Raw genomic sequence first — 25146 nt, 5'->3', positions numbered from 1 at the left:
GGTTTAAATGCTCTATTGATATTTGTACTTAACTATTGTTTATTTTGATTTATATACTTTCAAAATATCTATTTCATATACTTCTTAAGTTTATTTTTAGTCCATATACTTTCAAAATATTTGTTTTGTTCCACGTACTTTTACCATTTTGGTTTATTTTTCTTTCTTGTTTCATCTTTTTTAATCACAATTTTAAAATAACTCAACATTCAATACATTTCTTGACAGGTAGCTATAACTTTGTATTAAAGGTTTTGCATTATATAAAGAAATTGTATTAGATTTTTTCACATAGAGACCAAAAACAATCACTTTTTAAAAGTACACGAACAAAAACATACATTTTAAAATAAATGGACTAAAATAAACTAAAATTAAAAATAGATAAACTAGATGTTTTGACAATACAATGACCAAAGTTAATAATTGTTGAAATTTTAATTTACAAAGTTGATCAAACAATTTACAAATTAGTATAATTTAGACTAACTCATATAAGACAACATCATTTACTTGAATTGGTTGGAATAAAAGATGACATTGTAAATCAAATTTAATCAACATTTAAAGGATAAATTTTTTTTTAAAATTTTTTTTTAAGAAATAAGAAAAAAAATAGTTATCAAACATATTTATACTTTTAGTTACGAAAAAACATAGACAATAAGAAACTAAACATAAGCACCCGCTCCTAACAATCAGACCACCAAGGCTTGGGCTCATGAGACAACACCTATGATTCCTTGAATCTGTGTATTGTTATACCAAACCAATAAATTTGATTTACTAAGTTAAAAGTTAACTAACTTAAAACAAATATTCGTAGATAAAAGATTAACCGTTCAAATCTCGTTATCCCACCATGACCACTATCATATTCACATAAATGTTACGTGTATAAAACTAATCAGATTTACATCAAATAAGTAATTGATACTACTTGTCAAAAGCCAAAGTGTGCGCAGCTCAACTATAATTGGCATAGTCTTCCTCCCATGAGATAAGAGTTTTAGTCTCCATCCCCATAGTTTTTATACTAAAAAAAAATCAATACTACTTTACTTGGATGTTATGTATATAAAAACAAATATATATATGTTACACATTAATATATTTAATATCATATTTATTTAAATTTGTGTACTTTAAGGTTCTTGAAACCACAATTGCTAACAATTTTGAATTATGATGAAACACTTATTTCAATTGATACAAATTTCAAAAGTTAGAAGTCACATTTGATAACTAATTTACTTTTTATTTTTTATCTTTAAAAATTAAATTTATATACACTACTTTTCATCCACATATTCCTTTCTTTTACGGTCAATCATAAATTCACAAAATTTAGGAAAACAAATTTTTTTAACACCTCATCATTTTTTTGAATTTGACCAAGTATTCTTATTCAAATATATTTTAAGAAAAAGTGAAAAATATACCAAATCGTCGGAATACCTTGAATCTGTTATGTGACGCTCCAAATGACCAAGCACAGGACCTCGCTGTTATTTACAATTTGTATGTGTATTTATGTTATTTATGATTTCGACCCTAGGGTTTAGATGAGTTCGTTATATATAAACTTTCTAACTCTACTAGTGTCCTTGAATCTATATTATCTGATATCTAAAGATACTAACTAATCTCCCTCTGTCCGTAGACATGGCTAACACACTATTAGCAAACCACGTAAATTTTTGTATCGACTTTTCTATGGTTTACTTTACTGGCTTTTTTTTATTGTCAATTTCATAACAAAAGTAAATAGTGAAAAATCAAAGATAGCTTTTAAAAACAGAAAAACTAAAAACGAAACTATTATTGAACAATAATGCTGTAATAATCACTTACAAAATCCCAATCAAAGTCCATGACCTCATATAGAAACTCTTGATCAAAAGAAATACAGATATACACATGTGTGGCCACTTTGATATATAAAGTATGTAAATGTAAGCATGCTTGTAAGTACTTAAAATTGTTTGGATACAATTAATACAATCACATCCTTAACAATGATGACATGTTAGCAGAACATTCAGTTTTGGGTCAAGGCTATGTTTAAAGAGTAGTTGAGAGTCATGAAAGAAGATGCAAAAACTAAAAAGAAATGCATATAAAAATAAACTTAGCAAGGCAGTTAGGGTATCTTAGCTCATGCAATCTGTTCCTCCCATCATTACCAACTCATATACATTTTTCTTCCCTTAATCCATCTTACTTTTAAGAAACTGAAAGGAAAAAAAATATCCTAAAAAGCCTCTCCTTCTCTATCTCTCTCTCATGCATGGACTGCAGTTCACCTACCAAAATTGGAACCAACAAACAATTATATAAAAAGAAACAATTGTAGAACAAAAAGTACTACTTCTACTTCAGCTGATTGTTTGTATTCTATTTCTTTCTATGTTTCTAAAAACAAATACCAAAAGGAGGTGGAAATTTGGTTGGCCCTTAGTCTGAGGTGGGTTTTTGTCTGATAAGCTTTGGGGGGTATGATGCCATTCCTATGGTCCAGTTGTTAACTATTGCTATCAATTGAACTGTTTTGAAATCTTTACCTTTGTTTTTTTCTCTGCCTTGCAAAGGTTTTGAGAGAAACTTGGAGAGAATCCTTACTGTTGGTCTTCTAGGTCCTTGGCAGTCTCTGTGTGTGTGTGCTTGTGAATGTACTTGAGGAAACTGTTTCATTCAAACCTGTACTCTACATTAATATTTTTACTTTCTTGTACATAATTCTGAGTATGATTCCCTGACCAAATCTATCTATTATTGAGATGTTTTTGGCATGTTCCAATGCTATTTCTAAATATCCTCTGCTTTCTATCAATAAATGCAGGTGATTCTAATCATAACATTGGCATCATGCAAAACCTGATGGAGAGACTAAGACCCCTTGTGGGTAGTAAAAGCTGGGACTACTGCGTTCTCTGGAAATTGAGCCAAGACCAGAGGTAGAGTTACTACTTTGTTTCTTTCTCGTCGTTCCTAATCTTAGCCTTTCAGGATTCACCCTATTTCTCTCACTAGCTCTAAAGCTCTCTTTTCTGTTTCAGATGTATTGAATGGATGGATTGCTGTTGTGCTGGGACAGAGAATAATCAAAATGGTGGAGAACAACTTGTGCCTCCTGTTTCTCAAGTCATTCCATGTAGGGACACCATGTGTCCACACCCAAGGGCTAGTTCTTGTGATCTTCTTGCGCAGCTGCCATGTTCAATGCCTCTAAATTCTGGGTATTACATTGATATTTCTCATCTCCACATACCCCCTTCCTCTTCCTCTCTCCCTCTCTCTTTCTCTCACTTGTTCTCCGTTGAACAGGATTTATATACAGACGTTGCTATCAAATGAACCCAAATGGCTACTCTTCACGGATTCAACCGCACTGGATGTGAGTAGCATTTACAGGGAAAGTACCACATTACTACATGTTGCAACAAAGAACTTACACTTTTTTCACTCTCTTTGCAGGAAACAGTGGGGACCAGAGTATTAGTTCCATTTCCATTTGGACTAGTGGAGCTGTTCGTTGCTAAACATGTATAGACAGACACTCTTAGTAATCTTATTCTTTTGAAGGGGTGGAATTCAATAATAACCAAACAGCAGCAACACATTTTATTTGATTGAGTTGAAGGATAGCATAATGGTTTTCCTATAATGTACTTGACAAATTCTCTCTGTTCTTACAGGCATCTGAAGATCAGCATGTCATAGATTTTGTTACAACTCAATGCAGCATTTCGATGGAGCAAGAATCCATTGTTAATTCAAGCAACATGGAAACAAGTTTCTCCGTTGATGTAAATGCAACAAACGGAATCCAATCAAAGCCATTTGCAGCAGATCAGAATGCTGTTCTAGGAGATCCTGAAAACCAATTTGAGGCACCAGGTTCAGCCGCACAAAAATTAGAAAACACCAATGTGAGTTATGACATCTCATTAGACAGAATCCGCCTCTGCAGTTCTCCTATGAACTTCTTGCAACAATTCAGTTACAGCTCAGAAAACAGAAACAAGAATGAAATCTTCCATGAAGGTTCACAGGATTCATTCCTTACTGATAAACAGGGAAACCCTTACAAGTTTTCAGCTGAAAATGAGTTCCAAGAGGTGGATACAGTGCAGGGGTCCTTAATGAACACATCAAACATTCATGTGCAGTTCATGGAGAACACTGCATGTAAAGAGCAGCAAGGGGAAGAAAAGGACTTGGTCAAACATGAAAATGGAAGGTCTGATTCAATTTCCGATTGCAGTGATCGGATTGATGATGAAGATGATGCAATCACAAAGTACCGCCGGAGGACTGGGCAAGGTCCTAAATCAAAGAACCTTGTTGCTGAGAGGAAGAGAAGAAAAAAACTAAATGAGCGGTTGTATAACCTACGAGCATTGGTTCCCAAAATTTCTAAGGTGATTACCACTAAACCCTTGTTTGGATCACTGGAAATTTATCAAGGGAAATTAAACAAAACAGCTTCCCTTGCACTTAAATCAGTTTAACTCAGTTTCCTCTCATAATTTGTTTGAGTTAAATATATCCCAAAAATAACGAATTGATGTTTACATTATCTTCTAAATGGTTTCTGTGGGTTTCTCAGATGGACAAAGCCTCAATACTTGGTGATGCAATTGATTTTGTGAAGGAGTTGCAAAAGCAAGTCAAGGAACTCCAAGATGAACTGGAAGAACATTCAGATGATGAAAATGGTAAGACTGTAGTTTCAGGAAACAATGGAAACCATAATAGTGTCCAACTACCTGAGTTTCTGAGCCAAAACGATAAAGCTCAAAACAGTTACCATATAGGAGTACTAGGAAGTGGAAATCTTTTGAAGCAAAATCATCAGGACACTGAAGGTACTAGCCATGACAAGACTCAACAGATGGAGGTACACATTACAGGTTAATTGTGTATGTTTCCTTTGATGTAATGCACTACAGATGCTAAAACAGAAGTGAAATTAAATAATTGCAGCCGCAAGTGGAAGTGGCACAGATTGATGGGAACGAGTTCTCTGTAAAGGTTTTCTGTGAGAACAAGCGAGGTGGATTTATGAGGTTAATGGAGGCCTTAAATGCTCTTGGCTTGGAAGTAACAAATGCAAATGTGACCAGCTATAGAGGCCTCGTATCTAATGTTTTCAAAGTTGGGGTAAGCAAACTTTTCATTTTCCAAACATTTGCATACTTTCTACAAAGAAGTCAGTCATTCAAACTAATAAAAAAAAATTCAGAACTATCCTATAAGGTGTAATACAATGATTCAATCATCACATTTCTTGAGTAACATTTTGGTGGCAGAAAAAGGACAGTGAAATGGTTCAAGCAGATGATGTTAGAGACTCCTTGCTGGAGATAACAAAGTACCCATGCAGAGGGTGGTCTGAAATAATCAAGACACCAGAATGCATTGGAAGCCGCATGGACTACCCGCCCCACCCCCACCCTCATCAGCACCAGACCCAACATTCATTTCAAGACAAAGCTATCAACTCACGTCTACATCTCCTTGATGATTAATTCCTAGTTCTTCTTCCCTCTCTATCCTTCAGCAAAAGCACCAAATATAAACTATATTTATTTGTTCTCTCTAATACTTTTATTACATCCACCATAATAAAGAATGATGAACACGCAAATCAAATCCACAAGCACACTGTCGAGTAATCAAAATCAATTCCCTCTTAGCGACGAGTGAGGGAAGCCATATGAACGAACTCTAGCCCCAGTTAGCTCTGCTCCACCATGAAAAGAGATTATTGCAGTAGATCAAAACTCCAACAAATTTACGATTAGTAGCAGAAGATCGAGACTAAAATTATTTTTAACGGTCTATACAATTGCAGAAATTCGCAGAAAGAAAAAGAAAGAACATGACCATCGCAAGTATGTCGAGTTTAAGAGCAAACCAAAGATTTAAGAAGTCATTTCAATCAATCTAAAGCATCAATCCGAGCAGGATAATATCGAAAATTGCAGAAATGGAAAATCAAATCGGGTACCAATGAAAAATGTCAAGAATCTGAAAATGTTGTGAAGGAAAGAGAATCACTTACATTTGCATGAGAATTAAGTTTCGAAGGATTGTGACCTAAGATCGAACAAAACCCAAAGTACAAAATATTTAGGTTATGATATTTTAACCTACATATTACTATATAATGTTGGATATGGGTTATGAAGGAGAAAATTTATATCTACCTAATTGAGGGATAATGTCACCATTAGTATGAGGTTTTTTTTATGTAATTTTAAAAGATAATTTTACAACGACTCAGGCATAGAATGAACAATATCGTACAAATGTGAAGATATGTGAGTAATTTCAATATTCTTAACAAGTGGTATCCTGTCATGTTAATGTGACTTCATAACATAGTCATGATGATTTGTGGTTGAGCTTATTGAGAGGGGGTTATGCTCTAGTGAAAGTAGAGTTTTTTTTTATGGTTTATGCTCAAGAATACACAATATTTGGGAGAAGCTTTTGTGGTCCTTTATTCGAATCAATGATATCTGAATCATGCATTTGACTTAATGTGTCAGTGTGCCGTGGTGATATAATCATATGCTTTAGAATAAACACGAATGATCGACTATTTAAGGGAAAATTGGGAGGACATATGTTCGAGCGAGTATCAGAGCCATATCTTTGGCTTAATTAGATTTGGTGTGCCACTATAACATAGTCATAATGACCCATAGTTAAACTAATTGAGTAAGAGTGGATAACTATTTGAGAAGTTTGGTAGTCCTTCATTTGAGAGGCAAATTGTTGAGAACATAAATAATATAATACAATTAATGAAAAGTGGATAGTTCTAGTGTACTATTATTATTCCAAATGCATGCAAAGAATTTGAACCTTTAATCTCTTGGTCAATAGTATGTTTAACAATCTTTTTAATAAAAGGATATGAAGATTTAAACCACCAATCAAAGGAAGTAACATACGTCAATTATCACTTAGGGATTGTTTGATAGCCCCACTAGAGTTGGGTTAGGTGGGTTTAAAAAGTCCACTCGGTGTTTGATGTCTGTTTAAAAGAAAACAAACTCACCGTTTTAACTTACCACTTTCTCTCCCCGTTTCGCACCACTTTTTCCAAGTGTTTTAATTATTCTCCCCATTTTATCTCTCTCTCTTCCCCTCATGCGTTTTTATTATTCACCTCTCTCTCTTCTCATCTTCTCTTTTCTTTTGGTCGTTTGGTTTGTTTTCCTTCATCTAGTCTCTTCTTCCTCCCTCTGGCTCGTATAGGTTATATCCTTCTCAGACTTTATTCTATATTTGCATTTTCTTATTGAACGATGTGTTTCTCTTCTTCGATTTTCTTTGTATAGCTGTTTCTTCATATCTTGTAGATATGAATGATTTTTTGGTAGATCTAACTTTTTTTTTTTTAGATCTGAAACTTTTCGAATACTTGATTTCTGACTTAGGACTTGTACATTCTTATCTGGATTTCCTCATATTTTATTCGTCCTTGCTTGTTTGATTTTTCGATTGTTGTTGGCTCTGTACCTTGTCGGATTCGTTTTTTGTTCTGATTTAGCTTCTCGTCATTTTGGGCATCTTGTTGGTTTGCAAATCTAACTTTTTTTTTTGTTAGATATGAAATAATTTCAAATACCTGGTTTCTAGTTTAGGATTTGTAGTTCTCATCTAGATTCCCTCATAGTTTATTCATCTTGGTATGCTTGATTTTCCTATTGTTGTTGACTCTGTACTTTGTCGGGTTCGTTTATGTTCTGATTTAGCTTCCCATCATTTTGAGCATCTTTTTGCCTTGCATGTTTATGACTAAGGTTTACTCTTATAATTTGTTCTTCGTCTCTTATGATTTTTTTCCATTTCTGATATGTTATTACAACCAAGTCTCTGTTATATTTTTTTTTCATTTATATCATATTAACTTCTTTGTCTCTATTCTTTCTTCCCCTACTTATATATGTTTTGTTTGTCTTTGTTTTTCCTATTTTTTTTTTTCTAGATTGCCTCTTGTCGCTTCAATAATAAATATGTGTCCTTCCCTTGCCTTTTTTTTTTCTATTTTTCATCAAACTTGGACAACGAGTAAATTCTTGGTAGGGGATACCGACCATGTTATTGGAGTTTGGTGGAGGACCAATCCACCCCACAACAAGTTCGTTTTCTATCTTTTTTTCCCCTTTGAGGCCGATGATGATTTGTTATAAAATTCAGCACTCTAATTTTTAGTATGATTTCTTATTTGATTTGATTTGATTTCAATAATTAGAATAAAAAATTATGCATCACTATTTTTCCTTATGTTTTGTGGATTGCTTTGTAATTTCTTCCTTCGTACATAGTCAACTTTTTTTTTGGTGTTTTTCGTCTGATCAATGAATTTCTTTTTTATCCATTGAAAGTGTTTTCAGTATTCAACTAAATTTAGTTTTTGTACACTTATGTTTTGTGGGCAGACTCGTTGCATGGAAAATCGAGAAATATGAGCTAGAATTTGAACGTTAGAAGGAGATAGTTCAGGCCATATTTGGTATTGAAGGGCTAACTGAGGATGATAGATGTGACCTAATTGATATAATTGGCACGGACATACAAAAGAAGAACCTCTTCCTCGTTGTACCAGAAGAGACATGGCTACGATACAACACATGCCTATTGCTCGAACCCACTAGATTGACCACTTAATATTTCAATAAAAAAAAATATATATTTTGTCAATTTATTTTTTGGAACGGCCACATGTTCGGTCGTTTGATATAATCTTTGTGAAGTTCAGCAGAATATAACTATACTACACTATCACATTCTCACCATCATTATGAAATGAAAGGTAATTATTGTATGTACAATTTCTGTTATGTTGGGATTAGTGTCCTAATTCTTCCGGAGTCTCGTTGTTTGCAATGATACACATTGTTTGATGAATAAAATAAGTTATTTCATTTTGGCATTTACTCATATCCAATAAACAAAGCTTCATGGTTATCTTATGTAAACTTAAGCATGTATATGTGATATACAAGTGGATCATACCTTAAATGATAACCTAAATATGTCTGTAGTATAAGGATTAAGGTGGGATACCTGATCCTGGTGACACTACGGATACGACCCACTTTGTAGATATTTGTAAGTGTTGTAAACTACTAAAGATGGTAGATCCTGACCATTCATGTGGAGGCGTGTGAGTGAGGTTGTCCTAAATAAAGAGTTTGTATAAGACCGGACCATGAGATGACTAGACTCTGTATATAACGTCATTGATACTAGAGACTTACATCTCAACTAAACGACCATATGTGACACGACCTCAATCCTGAGTGTTTTGGGAACTTCTACCTTTGAGGGCGGTCCTTTGATTAGTATGGATGAGAGTGGCCAGATTGCCAACTCAACATGCCTATCTTTTTGGGGACTTGTCTAATCTGGGAGCTGGGAATTCACTTACACAAGATGGAGTTCACTCCTTTCCTGAAGTAGAGATAAATGAGATTGCTCCCTTAAGGCTGATTCCAAGGCTTGGATATAGTGGCCAAAACTTCTCTTTGGAAAAGAGGACTCAGTCATAGTAGGACTATGACTTATGTTTATTAGAGGAATCAGTGGTAATTAAGGAGTTAGATGTAACTACAGGGGCATAACGGTTATTGGTCGAGCTGTACTTACCAGTGATCTGTGAAGGGTTTTCGCACTGCTAATTGGTTAAGATGAACACATAATATATCTGTGGTAAGGAGAGTTCAGCTGTCGGTCTTTAGTAGAGTACCTAGCAGTTAACAGATGGTGGATCCCGTGACTAAAGAGTTTAGTCAGTTATTCACATACCTTGGAGCTTCGAGCTACAAGTCCATAAGGTCCCCTTGGTAGCTCAGTGGATTCAATTGAGGATCAGTTCTTGGTGTTGATTTGAAATGTTCAAATTGACAAGAGGTAATTCGATTATATATGATATGATCGGTATGATGTATGTGTTGGATTTTATGTCCTAAAACTCGTGGTTTGTGAACGTTAGAACTTATTCTGAGAATTCGATAAAGTTGTTGTTGAATATATTGTTTTTTTTTTAGAAATCCAATAAACCTAAGTCCCTTGACTATTATATGAGTACTTGAACTTTATGTGGAGACATACAAGTGGATCAGGTTCGAGTAAATAGTCAAAATGATCTATAGTATATGAATAAAGTTAGGTACCTTATTCTGGTAATACTATTGGATGCGGCCTATGTCATACTCCGCACCATATTACCCTCCTAATCTGGATGGAATGGTGACTGCAGTAGTTACCAACCCTTTTGCTGGCACTTACTGCCTATCTAACCTGTTAAATTTTGCTCAAACCCTGAATACATACATATTAACTCAGAACTTAACACATTTACATTATAGGGTTTCACAGCATTGTTTATACATGGATATTACAACTTAGTGAGCCCCATCAAGAATACTAGCCACTAGATAGACATATGTGTACTAACTAATATAGGTCTTCAATTGCGCTTCCTTCAACCTGTTTCTTTGAGTGGCAGAGCAGCAGCAGAAAAGTCTTTTGGGAACTGACTGCTATCTGAAAAGGAAAATATTTGAAAACATGAGCTAGAAGCCCAGTGAGTGACTTAATAAAAACATAAATCTCATGCTTAAACTGAGAGCTCGAAAACATAATACTGGAACTAAAATATACCAAGCAAACTGTACATAAAACCTTTAAAACCATTGTATCTGAAACCTGAATCTTAGTTGAGAATGAACATTCATTGCTCTAATTCCCAATGCCAAGCCATGGCCAGATGAGACCTCTACTTCGACCTGTTCATACTGAAATATGGCTAGGGGAGATCCCTATGTCGATCTCTTTAAATATACCGATGGGCATCTCAAGCAACTTCCTTTAAACTTAAACATTGATAACAACCCTTGAATACCATTAAACATCATTATTTCCTAGTTGAGAATGAGTATACATCGCTCTAGCTACCAACGTTTGTTATCGGCCAAGAGACCCATACTTCGGCCTCTCATTCAGACCTGCCTACGTGCACATGGAGTTTTCTATGTACCATCAACACCTTAGGTACATTTATTCAGATACCTTCCTTACCTTCAGTATCCGGCTCACTTAAGCTATCAAGTTCTCGAAGAGCATTAAAAGAATAGCTCTCAAATATAGTGTAGAAAACTCTTTAGGATACCTTCCCTACCTTCAGTATCCCTTTTCATTATGTTTAGGAATACCAATGCATGTACTTTGACAACCTTAAGTATTTAAAACATAATACATTAAACTTCATTCAACCTTAGCTTAACCCTAACGCATGCTTCACACTTTGTAAAATAAGTTGGCTTAAATCATGTTGAACTAGCTTGTAAAAACCACTAGCATGCATTAGACATGGAAAACATACTTGGAAAACTCATACATTAGTAAACATCATGCGTTGATCATGCTTTCAATCATAGAAATAAGTTGCTTGGAATCACATAAAATTTAGCATGAGAATAACCTTGCTCAATCCCTCAACGTCGTATTACTTACATGCAAGTGCTTATAACTGAGTATCGTCATATCTTAGGTACTTGACTAGGATACCTTCTCATTGTCCTTCAGTATCTGTCATATAACTAGCCATAAACATTTAGTTGAACACTAAGGCTTAGTGCTTAAATCATCATACTAGTTCATCATAAAAATGGAGTTACTAAAACATGCTGAAAGTATTTGGACAAGATAACATATTTAAATCATGTCAATTCCATGGAAAACATACTTTACTTAGCATGAGAAATAGCTTCAAACATATGTTGCTTGTCACTTCATTTAAACACTTAGCATGAGAAATAACTTCAAAGAAATCATAGTTTCTAAATCATTAAAACATTAAATCATCACATAGTCACTCACAGCTCGTCGAGACTCTTAACGGGTTATACATCTCTCTTAGCTCTTCTTGGCCTGAAAGGACATAATTCGCGGTTAAACTACTTAGAATTCTTAGCAAAATACCTCAAATAGTTCATTTTCTAATGGAACTTTCATCAACAAAGACAGCATTACTAGCGAGATACTCATCATGAGTGAATTCTTCCTCATGAGTGAGATCCTCATGAGCGAGATCCTCATGAGCGAGATCCTCATCATGAGCGAGATCCTCATTATGAGCGAGATCAAGCTTTTCTTTAACAAACTTCCATCCTAGCGATACTCACCTTTTCTAATGATCTTTGCTTTCTCACCAACGAGATCTAGCCCACATTTCCAGCAAGATTTCCTCCTTGAGCAAGATTCTCATCACAAAATCAGCAAGATTATCATTCTGAGCGAGATCCTCATCCTCTTCATCTCGCTCTCGCTCTTCACAGTGAGCTGTTTGCTTGTTCTTCCCAAGCAGTTATCTGTTTCTACACAGATTCTCTATTTTAACTTCAAGAATTTATAACTCAAACTCCTGAACTCTTTTCAAGAAACTTCCTTCTAAAAACTTGTTTAAAATTGAGTTAATTTTCTTACCTCAAAATTTCAGCCGAAAATTCCTTATGGTTTAGCCTAGATCTTCCAATTTTCAACTCGAGCCCTGATTAATCCGAGATTCTGCCTCTTCTGCAAATTCATCACTTTTTGTTCTTCTTCTCCTGTAATCTTTCTCCAGCGAGACAACCTCAAAAACTAGATTCTCTCAGCTTTCAAATGGCACTAATTTCACTAAATTTGCTCATGTAGATTGCCGAAACCAAGCTTTTGAAATTCCTCTTCCTTTTAATCTTCCTGCCGCCTCCTGAGTTTAAGGATTAACTGCCATGTCACCCCATATTTAGTGCCTCCAGCCAAACCAATAAGTGAATTTCCCTATTTAATATGTTTTTCTTTTCCTTTCTCTATAACTCCTATAAATAACATGAATTTTCACTTATTGGATATTTAATATATCATTTCTTTGGCTAAACATACTTATCTAGGAAATTTAGAATTCGGGGTTTACAGCCTACCCTGTAGTTGTTACAAAGTGTTGTAAAGTGCTACATATGAAGTGATACTAATTCGTGCATGTTGAGACATGAGGAGTGGGGGTTTCTTGTGAAAATGAGTTTTGTGCAAGATCAGACCATGAAACTTGTCACTCTTATTTTATAACGTTGTTTACTGTTTAAGACTGACAATTTCAAAGCGATGACCTAGGTAACTTAACCTTAATCCTGAGCTAACTATGAACTCTTGTTTGTTCGGGATTATCCTTTGATCTGCAAACGGTGAGAGTAGACCAACTGCCTCTGCTCAATAAGCTTACCATTTTGGAGATAAGACCGGATGAATAGCTGGGAACATAGAGTGCAAGAGGGAATTCACTCCTAACCGATTAGGGTTAGTAGAGAGGTTGTTCCCTTTAAGTGTTGATTATGGGTCTTGAACAAGAGGCCTCACCTTCTCATTGGCTTGAGAGGGATTCGATTTGTTGATTGGATCACAAATCAATTATTCATTAGGGGATCAGTGGAACTTAAGAAACAAGAAGTAATTTCGGGGGTAAAACAGAGATTCGACCCAGCCGTTATTACGAGCAACCTGTGAAGGGTTAACTTACTAATCATGGTTATATCGAGTGGACATAATAAATCTACAGTGAGGGGAGTTCAGTTATGGGGTTTAGTGGAATCACCCACTAGTTAACGAATGGGGGTTAGATCGGTCTAATGAGTTTAGCCAATTAATCTCGGATCGTTGGAGCCCATGATCTGTAGGTCCGCGAGGTCCCCCTACTAGATCGTAAATGGGTACGCTTTAGGGTAGCTTGAGAAATTAATTTGAAACGTTCAAATTAAATGGAACAAGAGAATAAATATTTAAATATGATTTAAATATATAAAGATGATTATTGTGCAAAAATTAATTTAATATTTTATATTAAATTAATTATTTTTTTGAATTAATTTATGAAATTAATTTAAGAAAATCCATTTTTAAATTAAAATGATTTAAAAGTCATTTTTTTGTTTTAAAAAGGAAAATGGAAAAATCGTTTTTGCATGGCACAAAGTGGAAAAAGTTTCTTTTTTCCATTATCATCATCTTTATGCTCACACACAAACCATGATCTTCTCTACCTTGATTCTCCAAGCATGAGCTGCAAGCCATGCACTCCATCTCTTTGCATGTTCATCTTGATATATAAAGAAGAATGGAGTTGTTGGAGAAGAAGATGAATATAGATTTTTTAGAGAAAAATCGTGGTGAAGAAGAAGTTGTCTTCTTCAACTTGTTGCTGTGAGCTTCCCTTGTTTCTTCACATCTACAAGCTGTTCTTGAGTCCCATAACTCTGCCTAAAGCTCCAAGAGTATAGTAGGGAAGGCTTTGAGGTGGTTCACGTTGATATCCAGTGAAGACAGCAGCTGAATAAACGATTTTCTTGAAGAGTTCTTCAAAGGTATGTTCTGAAAACCCATTTTTATGAACAACATGTTTTAGTTTTTTCCAAAATTAGTGAATTAGAATGCTTATGGATCCTTGATACTTCCGCTGCATGTTGTTTAACTCTAACAGTATGAGATACATCTAGTGGAGGATTAATGTAAATGAGATTTACATTAAGTATCATGGAATAGAAAAAGAGCTATGGTTTATATGTTTCATGAGATGAAATATTAAAACTATAAGTTATAAATATAGTATGATAAGTTAGTTATCATTTATATTTATAATAATATTAATTATTGGATAATTAACTCTTTTTCTCTAATAACCAATTGAGTGGGAGGTTATTGGTGGTTTCATGGTAACCGTGAGATAAAAGGAAATTTTTTTTCCTAATTTTAATTAGGTAATGTTGAATTTTGTGAATTTGAGATTTCCTCTCTCGAAAATATTCTCACGGAAGTTGTCAAGTAAATAGGATTTACTAAGTGACAACTTGGATAAGGTAAACAATCGTGGAGTGTTTGTAGGCGACAGACACTCAGCTAAGCGATGAGCTAAACGATCGCATAGCTTTTGCTAGACAATCACTTAGCTTTTCCTAAACAATTGGGCATTGACCTATACGATAGGTTCTGCCATCTCCCACTTGCTCAATCGTTTACACGATTGTTGTTTCCTCCGTCTTCTGCCTCAAACCAAGTCCACACAGAGCCCACCCTCTGGATTCTCACACCGAGAATACCAAGGTAGCCTTCTTGGTAGTGTCAAACTAAACTCGACACTGTCGTGGTTCTGTGGAGGCCGTTTGTGTTGTTGGGGTGTTCGTGATCGAGGCGATCACTGCGTTCGAGTGTGCGGTGTTCGTGCAGTGTAGCGGTCGTGTTGGACGAAAGTTCATGGTTGCTATGTTGCTGTGATCGAGCGTTTGTGATCAAGGAGTTTGGCGATGAGTCTACAAAAGTGTGTAGCTTTTGTCCTTGATCTTTTGTATTATCATGCCATAATTTCTGTAATTCATGCATAACCGTATGTTTCTATTTATGACTGTAATTGTAAAGTTCATATATGATTGTAATTTGGAATGATCTTTCCGCTGCTCATGGAAATTCTCGTGTTCGATTTTCTTCAATTGGTATCAGAGCCAAGTTGTTCTGATATTCTAAATTTCAATTATGTTTTGAACTTCTTTTACAGTCTTGGTGGGTTTTCTACATTTGTATTTAATTGTTAAGTGCATTTGTGGATGGAGTTGATGAATGTTTTCGGGTTTAATTGCCTTTAGTTAAAGCTTTCTTCAATTATAAAGTGTTAATTTGTAAAAACCCCTGTGTTTTTGGGCGTAATTAACATGTTATCGAGTTTGTAATTCAAAGAGTTTGAGTTATTCGAATCGTTCGTGATGAAGTTTCAAAGCATGAAGATGCAGTTCTCAACGAAGAAGAAGACTAAGAGTTGGTCGTATCGTGTAGCCTAAGGTAAACGATCGTTAAGATTTATCTAAGCGATCGTGTAGATTTTTTTATACGATCGTGTAGTATTTACTAAACAATCGTTTAGCTAATGCTAAGTGATGGGGTAAATTTTTTACTCTATCGCGTAGCATTGCTTGCCCGATCACATAAGGTGTGCATTGTGCGGAGCGCACTAAGCGATCGCGTATCTCGGGCTTCAGTGCTTAGTAAAAGGTACACGATCGTGTAGTATTTGCTAAACAATCGTTTAGCTCTTGGAGTGTTGTTAAGCGATAGAGCGAAGTGTTTGTTTTATCCCGTAGACGATCACGGGGAGTTTGATACATGATGGTTGGAGACGCGTTGCTTCGCCTGAGCGGTTTAAGACCCAGTTCGCCTATTTGAACCGGAGACTCCTTGTTTTTGTAATAGTTAGCTTTAATTTTGTAGTTTTAAGGCAATTCTACCCGGTTCATCAACATTCATTTATTATACATGTGATGTATGGTGCTTATATGGCAAAGTGTTTGACATATAGTTTAGAAACCCACCTTAGGTTGTGCAATTATTCATGCATTATATATTATAATTGTTATAATCTAGCATGAAGAAATTACTTGAAAGCATGCACATGCATCATGAATATAAGAGTTATATTTTGCATGCAATGAGCATTATCATGCATCATCCTTTTATTATAAGTGTTATAGTCTAAAGATGAATGGAAGCATGTTGTGCTTGTTTCATTGTTGTTTTGTATAAGTGTTATATAAAAGAAGTAACAATGAATGAAAATGCATTGAGCATGACACTTAGGCTATTTATAATCGTTATGAATGCCTTGCATGTGTTAGTTTAGCATTGTGGTTTTGGTTTTTTCCGTTTATAAGTGTTATAAAGGAAATTAGAACTAAATCAATAAGAAAGAGTTGCATGCAGACTTAGGGTGAACTGAAGTTTTTTTTTAAAGGGTTTTAAAATTGGATTGAGATAGACCTAAGTTCAAATGGTTCTAAAGAGTTTAGTAACCTAGATTAATCTTTTAAAATTGATTTAATAGGATTAAATTGGTTGGCATAAAAGATTAAATTTGTTTTAAATCTATCTATAAAGGACCTTTTGTCTAAGGCGGGTTCTGGCTAGGCTGGGGTTCTTAAATTGACAGAAACGTAACACCCCTACTTGGGAACCTACCTGGAAAGGTGAATTAGATAGATTTTCAACAAGCATGTGACAATTTGGTCAAAGACTCCGTTAAAGAGTTTTATGGATGATGATCAAAAGTTGTTTAACTATCCAAGGTAAAAGTTACTATTGGGCAAACCTAAAAGTCACTTAGTTAAAATCCTTAGCCGTGTTTTTTCTAAGTAAGCTAAACCCTAGGTTATAAAATACTCAGTGGGAGGAAGAGATGTATCTGATATGTCTATGATTCCACTCATGTTTCTCCCTGAATGTTCACACTGTGAGATTTATGCTTGGCTTCATGGTGCCCTAGGAGTATCCCCCTTCGGATGGTGTTTGCATGAGTCAATATCAAGGTGAACGGAAAGAGTGTTTATAGTAAGTGGGTGAAGGGTGTGTGTCAACACGTCCTATGGTCTCTATCATTGGTTCACACCGTGGGATCATTCTGTACTCCCTGTGGCGCCCTAGGAGCGTCCCCCTTCGGATGGGTTTTGTGCAGTTGGTCAAGATCAAGGTGAACTCCAGAAATGGATAGGGTCGCTTTAGGTTTTGCCCCAATTGGATTTTTTCCCTTCGGTTTGGCTTTTTGGGGCGGATCTCTAGGACCTAAAATGGCGAGTCACACTTACGGGAAATTGTTAAGTAAGTTAATGATATCTTGCAGTTAGTATTTCCGTTTAGCGCTTTTAATATGACCGACTACATACAGTGGTTTCTCCTAAGGAAAAGACCAAAGGTTTCTCCTAAGGAAAACGCCCATCTTTGGCATCTAAGATTAGGTCACATCAACCTCAATAGGATTGAGAAGTTGTGAAAAGTGGACTTCTAAAGAGTTTAGAAGAAAACTCCTTGCCGGTATGTGAATCATGCCTCGAAGGCAATATGACCAGACGACCTTTTATTGAAAAAGGTTACAGAGCCAAGGAAGCCTTGGAGCTTATACATTCAGACCTCTGTGGTTCGATGAATGTTAGAGCTCGGGGTGAGTATGAATATTTCATCTCTTTCATAGATAATTATTCAAAGTTCGAGTATCTCTACCTAATGCAACGTAAGTCTGAAGCCTTTGACAAGTTCAAGGAGTATAAGACTGAAGTTGAAAACTTATTAGGTAAGAAGATAAGAACACTATGATCTGATCATGGTGGAGAGTATATAGACCTCCAATTCCAAAACTATATGATAAAACATGGAATTGCGTCCCAACTCTCGGCCTCTGGTACACCTCAGTAGAATGGTGTATCAGAAAGGAGAAACAGAACCTTGTTGGACATGGTTCGGTTTATGAAGAGTTATGCTCATCTTTCAGACTCATTTTGGGGTTTTGCAGTGGAGACTGCATGTTATATCCTAAACAACGTTCCCTTGAAAAGTGTTTCTAAAACACCTTTTGAGTTGTGGAGAGGCCGTAAAGGTAGTTTACGCCACTTTAGGACTTGGGTTGTCCGGCATATGTGCTAGTGACTAACCCAAAGAAGTTGAAACCACGTTCGAAGATTTGCCTCTTTGTAGGCTACCCCAAGGAAACGAGAGGTGGATATTTCTATAATCCGAGTGAGAACAAAGTGTTTGTTTCTACAAATGCCATCTTCTTAGAAGAAGACCACATGAGGGATCATAAGTCACGAAGTAAGCTCGTTTTGCGTGAGATCTCTAGTGAGACTGAGACTGCTGAGGGTTCAAAAAAAGTTGTTGAACAAGCCGACAGATCAATAAGAGTTGTTAAGGTCGTACATCTAGTTAACCAGCTCAAGAGTTGAGACTGCCTCGACGTAGTGGGAGGGTTATGAACCCACCGGATCGCTGCATGGGTTTAACTAAAGCCCAAAACGTCATTACGAATGATGGGGTCGAAGATCGGTTGTCTTTTAAGAAAGCAATGGAGGATGTTGACAAAGATGAATGAGTTAAAGCCATTAACTGGGAAATGGAGTCTATGTACTTCAATAATGTCTGGGAGCTTGTTGATCTACCTGATGGGGTAAGACCTATTGGCTGTAAGTGGATCTATAAGAGAAAGAGAGGTGTAGATGGAAAGGTGACCTTTACGGCTAGACTCGTGGCAAAGGGTTATACCCAGGTCGAGGGAGTTGACTATGAGGAAACTTTCTCACCTGTTGTCATGCTCAAGTCTATCAGGATTATCCTGTCCATAACCACATTTTATGATTATGAAATATGGAAAATGGACGTCAAGACTGCCTTTCTTAATGGCAATCTTGAGGAGACCATCTATATGACTCAACCAGAGGGGTTCATAGTTCCAGATGAAGAGCAAAAAGTTTGTAAGCTTAATAGGTCTATTTATAAGCTGAAACAAGCATCTAGATCTTGGAACACCAGATTTGACATTGCTGTCAAGTCGTTTGGCTTTAATCAGAACGTTGATGAGCCTTGTGTTTACAAGAAGATCATCAACAGCTCAGTAGCTTTCCTGGTATTGTATATGGATGATATCCTACTCATTGGGAATGATGTAGGGTATTTGACTAACATTAAGAAATGACTAGCTGCCCAGTTCCAAATGAAATATTTGGGTGAGGCACAATACGTTCTAGGGATCCAGATCATTCAGGATCGTAAGAACAAATGGTTAGCCCTGTTTCAGGCATCGTGCATCGATCAAATGTTGATCAGGTATAGGATGCAGGATTCTAAGAGAGGTTTGTTACCCTTCAGGCATGGAATCATTTTGTCTAAGGATCAATGTCCTAAGACACCTCAAGAGGTTGAGGAGATGAGACGAATTCTCTATGCTTCAGCTGTAGAAAGCTTGATGTATGCAATGTTGTGTACCAGACCCGACATTTGCTATGCAGTAGGGATTGCCAGTCAGTATCAGTCCAATCTAGGATTTGATCACTAGACGGTGGTCAAAACGATCCTCAAGTATCTTTGGAGAACGAGGGGTGACATGCTTGTGTATGGAAATCAGGATCTGATCCTTATTGGATACATGGACTCTGACTTTCAGACCGATCGAAATTCTCGCAAATTTACATTAGGGTCAGTCTTCACTCTGAATGAAGGGACTGTAGTATGGCGAAGCATCAAGCAAGGATGCATCGTGGACTCCACTATTGAAGCCGAATACGTAGCCGCTTGCGAAGCAGCTAAGGAGGCTGTTTGGCTGAGAAAATTCCTTTCAGATTTGGAAGTTGTTCCACATATGAATTTTCCTATCACTCTTTATTGTGATAACAACGGGGCTGTGGCAAATTTGAAAGAGCTTCGAAGTCATTGTCGGGGTAAGCATATAGAGCGGAAATACCACTTGATCAGGGAGATTGTGCTTCGCGGTGATGTGATAGTCATGAAGATCGCATCGGAGCACAACATTGTTGATCTCTTTACAAAGGCTCTCATGGCTAAAGTGTTCAAGGGTCACTTGGAGAGTCTGGGTCTGTGGGACATGTGGTAACTTGTTTAAGGTAAGTGGGTGATGATACTGAGATATGCCCTAGTTTATTATATACTGTACATGTTTTATATTGTATTATACATTAGTCTCTCGAGGCATTAGGACAAGTGGGAGATTGTTGGGATTAGTGTCCTAATTCTCCCAGAATCTCATTGTTTGTAATTATACACATTGTTTGATGAATAAAATAACTGTTATTTCATTATGTCATTTACTCATATCCAATAAACAAAGCTCTATGGTTATCTTTTGTAAACTTAAGCATGTATATGTGATATACAAGTGGATCATGCCTTAAGTGATAACCTAAATAGGTCTATAGTATAAGGATTAAGGTGGGGTACCTGATCCTGGTGACACTATGGATACGACTCACTTTGTAGAGGTTTGCAAGTGTTGTAAACTAATACAGATGGTAGATCCTGACCATTCATCTAGAGACGTGCGAGCGGGGGTGTCCTATACAAAGAGTTTGTATAAGACCAGACCACGAGATGACTAGACTCTGTATATAACGTCATTGATACCAGAGACTTACATCTCACCTAAACGACCATAGGTGACACGACCTCAATCCTGAGTGTTTTAGGTATTCCTGCCTTTGAGGGCGGTCCTTTGATTAGTATAGGGTGAGATGGCTAGATTGCCAACTCAACATGCCTACCTTTTTGGGGACTTGTCTGATCTGGGAGTTGGGAACTCACTTACACAAGATGGAATTCACTCCTTTCCTGAAGTAAGGATAAGTAGACAGATTTCTCCCTTAAGGGCTGATTCCAAGGCTTGAACATGCCACAACTTCTCTTTGGAAGAGAGGACTCAGTCATAGTAGGACTATGACTTATGTTCATTAGAGGGATCAATGGTACTTAAAGAGTTAGAGTAACTATAGTGGCATAACGGTTATTGGCCGAGCTGTACTTACGAGGGTTGTCGCACTACTGATTGGTTAAGATGGACACATAATATATCTGTGGTAAGGAAAGTTCAGCTGTCGATCTTTAGTGGAGTGTTTGGCAGTTAACGGATGTGAATCCTGTGACTAAAGAGTTTAGTTAGTTATTCACGTACCGTTGGAGTTTCAAGCTACAGGTTCATAAGGTTCCCTTGGTAGCTCAATGGATTCATTTGAGGATCAGTTATTGGTGTTGATTTGAAATGTTCAAATTAACAAGAGGTAATTCAATTATATATGATATGATCAATATGATGTATGAGATACATCTAGTGGAGGATTAATGTAAATGAGATTTACATTGAGTATCATGAAATAGAAAAAGAGCTATAGTTTATATGTTTCATGAGATGAAATATTAAAACTATAGGTTATAAATATACTATGATAAATTGGTTATCATTTATATTTATAATAATATTAATTATTGGATAATTAACTATTTTTCTCTAATAACCAATTGAGTGAAAAATGTTTTCCTAATTTTTAGTAAGGTAATGTTGAATTTTGTGAATTTGAGATTTCCTCTCTCAGAAATATTCTCACGAAAATTATCAAGTAAATAGGATTTACTAAGCGACAGCTTGGAAAAGGTAAACAATTGTGGAGTGTTTGTAGGCGACAGATACTCAACTAAGCGATGAGCTAAACAATTGCATAGCTTTTGCTAGACGATCACATAGCTTTTCCTAAACGATTGGGCATCGACCTATACGATAGGTTCTGTCGTCTCCCACTTGCTCAATCGTTTACACGATTGTTGTTTCCTCCGTCTTCTGCCTCAAACCAAGTTCACACAGAGTCTACCCTCTGGATTCTCACACCGAGAATACCAAGGTAGCGTTCTTGGTGGTGTCAAACTCAACTCAACACTGTCGAGGTTCTGTAGAGGCCGTTCGTGTTGTTGGGGTGTTCGTGACCGAGGCGATCGATGAGTTTGAGTGTGTGGTGTTCGTACAGTGTAACGGTCATGTTGGACGAACGTTTGTGGTTTTTGTGTTACTATGATCGAGCGTTCATGATCAAGAAGCTTGGCGATGAGTCTACAAAAGTGTGTAGCTTTTGTCCTTGATCTTTTGTGTTATCATGCTATAATTTCTGTAATTCATGCATAACCGTATGTTTCTATTTATGACTGTAATTGTAAAGTTCATATATGATTGTAATTTGGAATGATCTTTCCGCTGCTCATGGAAATCTTCGTGTTCGATTTCCTTCAAGTTCGACATATACAATCTATATTATATAAACATAAACTCTTAAGTTATCTAGTTATTCAATGTTTATGTGTACAACATGTTAATTTTTTTAATAATAATGTTAAGTTAGCAAGATTCAATATACATACATAGAATATACCAATCTATAAGTAATTGAGTTGCAATATGACATATATTTTATGTTAGAGTATATCAGCAAACAGCGGAAACAACAATGATCAATAAGCACTCTAATTCATTAATTTTGGCAATAACTAAAGCATGCCCATACTATAACAAGAGGGTTTCAAGCCATAACTTTGTAGAAATTCTTGAAATTTCGATTCTCAGCTGCAAACTTCTCCAAATCGGGAACCACCTCAAGATCTTTCGCACTATTCTCTTGGAGTTTTGGATTGAGTTGTGGGACTCAAAATCAGCTTGAATGAAAGGAACTTGGAGAAGAACTCACTGCTACAACCCACTTGAAGAACAACTTCTTCAACATGAATTTTTCTGCAAAAATTCTATAGATGCATGCCTCAATTCCACTCCAATCTTCTCAATATATTGCAGGCTATCATGCAAAGAAGATGGTTGCATGAGATGCAACTCATGCTTGGAGTTATCAAAAAAACTTAAGTGGGTTTAGTGTGAGCTATTTGAAGGTGTAAATGGAAAAATCCAAAATTCCATTTTTGTTGTTTTTCAAACTTTTCAATTTTTTACCAAATGATTTCATAAATTGAAAAAATATTATTAATTTTGTAAAATTTCATAAATTAATTTTCTAATAAATAATTATTTAAATAATTTAATATCAAATGTTAAATTAATTTTACACAAATTCACCTTCATATATTTAAATCATATTTAAATATTAATTCTCCTATTCCGTTTAATTCTTAAAATTAAAGGTATAATTATATCTTATATAATTACTAATTTCTTTAATTCTAATTTGAACGTTTCAAATTAACTTATCACGCTACTCTAAAGCTAATCCATTTACGAGCTAGTAGGGGGACCTCGTGGACCTATAGATTATGGGCTCCAACGATTCGAGATTAATTGACTAAACTCATTACACCGAATTAACCCTCATTTATTAACTAATAGGTCACTCTAGTAAAGTCCATAGTTGAACTCCCTCACTGTAGATATATTGTACACAGGTTGTTCATAATAACGGTTGGATCAAATGTTTGTTTTACCCTCGAGATTACCTCTTATTCTTTTTAAGTCCCACTGATCCTGTAATGAACAATTGATTTGTGATCTAACCAACAAACCGAGTCCCTCTCGGGCCAATGAGAGGATGGGGCCCCTTATTCAAGACCTGGAGTCAACACTTAAGGGAATAACCTCTCTACTATCCCTAAAGGCGGGTAGGAGTGAATTTCTTCTTGCATCTTATGTCCCCAGCTATCTACCCGGTCTTACCCCTGAAATGGAGGTCTATTGAGCCGGCGCTGTTGAGCCAATCCTCACCTATGCAAATCTAAGGATAATCCCAAATAAACAAGAGTTTATAGTTAGCTCAGGATTAAGGTCAAGTTACCTAGGTCATCACTTTGAAATAGTCAGTCTTAAACAGTAAACAACGTTATAAAGTAAGAGTGACTGATTTCGTGGTTCGATCTTGTACAAACCCATTTGCACAGGACGCCCCTACTCCTCATGTTATAACATGTACGAATTAGGATCACTTCGTTTGTAGCACTTTACAACTCTTTGTAACAACTACAAAGTAGGCCGCATCCAATAGTGTTACCAGAATAAGGCACCCAACCATATTCATATACTATAGATCATTTTGACTATTTACTCGAACCTGATCCACTTTTATGTCTCCACATAAAGTTCAAGTACTCATGTAATAGTCAAGGGTCTTTTAGATTTATTGAATTTCTAGTAAGCAATACATATATTCAATAACAACTTATTGAATTTTCAGAATAAGTTTTATTGTTTACAAACCACGAGTTTTAGGACATAAAACCCAACATTTTGATGATATGTTTTACAGATTGAAGAGAATTAGAGTTTTTATAGTTTTTAAAATACATTGAAAATAATCTATTATGTTTTACAAATTGAAAAAAATAGAATTTTTTCAGTTTATGTCATAAAAGGGTTGAGAAAATAGGTGTATGGTTGAAAATTAATCAACAATAGCAAAACAACAGCAACAACAACAATAATAATAATAAAACAAAAAAGTGAAAATAAAAACAAAAAAGAAAAAAGAAAAAAACCAATCTCATTTCAACTCAACTCAACTCTGCATCCAAACACAACTTTCAAACTCAACTCAACTTTACACACCAAACACAGATAATAATTACCAACTCAATTCAACTCTAAACAATAAACATAGACAATTTAATTTTTCAAATAATAATTAGTAACTCAAGTCTATGCTCTTATAGTGAGCCAAACGTCCCTTTAGTAAAATTCAAATTTACTTAAGTCAATGAATTATGTACAACTTAAAATATAATTTTATTTTCATTTGA

The 25146-nt window shown here is 35.7% G+C and overlaps 1 protein-coding gene and 1 long non-coding RNA gene across 2 annotated transcripts; one reads left to right on the top strand and one right to left on the bottom strand.

Moving 5' to 3' along the window:
• The first annotated feature begins 2837 nt into the window (after positions 1–2837).
• Positions 2838–5534, top strand: AMS (basic helix-loop-helix (bHLH) DNA-binding superfamily protein). Its single transcript, XM_039032728.2, has 8 exons — positions 2838–2957; positions 3060–3239; positions 3328–3397; positions 3478–3546; positions 3699–4424; positions 4613–4903; positions 4990–5166; positions 5316–5534. Exons 1-8 carry the CDS (start codon positions 2869–2871, stop codon positions 5532–5534), a joined length of 1821 nt encoding a protein of 606 aa, XP_038888656.2. The 5' UTR covers positions 2838–2868.
• Positions 5162–6182, bottom strand: LOC120078461 (uncharacterized). Its single transcript, XR_016529482.1, has 2 exons — positions 6071–6182; positions 5162–5749 (listed from the first exon to the last, which is right to left on the bottom strand). It is a non-coding gene; the product is annotated as an uncharacterized LOC120078461 (long non-coding RNA).
• Positions 6183–25146: the final 18964 nt, after the last annotated feature.

The sequence above is a fragment of the Benincasa hispida genome, chromosome 5 (assembly GCF_027475165.1).
Source record: "Benincasa hispida cultivar pf3 chromosome 5, pf3_genome.v1.1, whole genome shotgun sequence".
In the NCBI taxonomy this organism is placed as follows: Eukaryota; Viridiplantae; Streptophyta; class Magnoliopsida; order Cucurbitales; family Cucurbitaceae; genus Benincasa; species Benincasa hispida.
This window is presented reverse-complemented; position numbering and strand designations above follow the sequence as displayed.

Bases quoted from the DNA above. Each gene is read 5' to 3' on its own strand.
- AMS (XM_039032728.2), top strand. From the start codon at position 2,869: ATGCAAAACCTGATGGAGAGACTAAGACCCCTTGTGGGTAGTAAAAGC. The intron at 3,240-3,327 runs GTATTACATTGA...TCCGTTGAACAG, and splicing joins TCAATGCCTCTAAATTCTGG to GATTTATATACAGACGTTGC. The intron at 4,425-4,612 runs GTGATTACCACT...TGGGTTTCTCAG, and splicing joins TGGTTCCCAAAATTTCTAAG to ATGGACAAAGCCTCAATACT.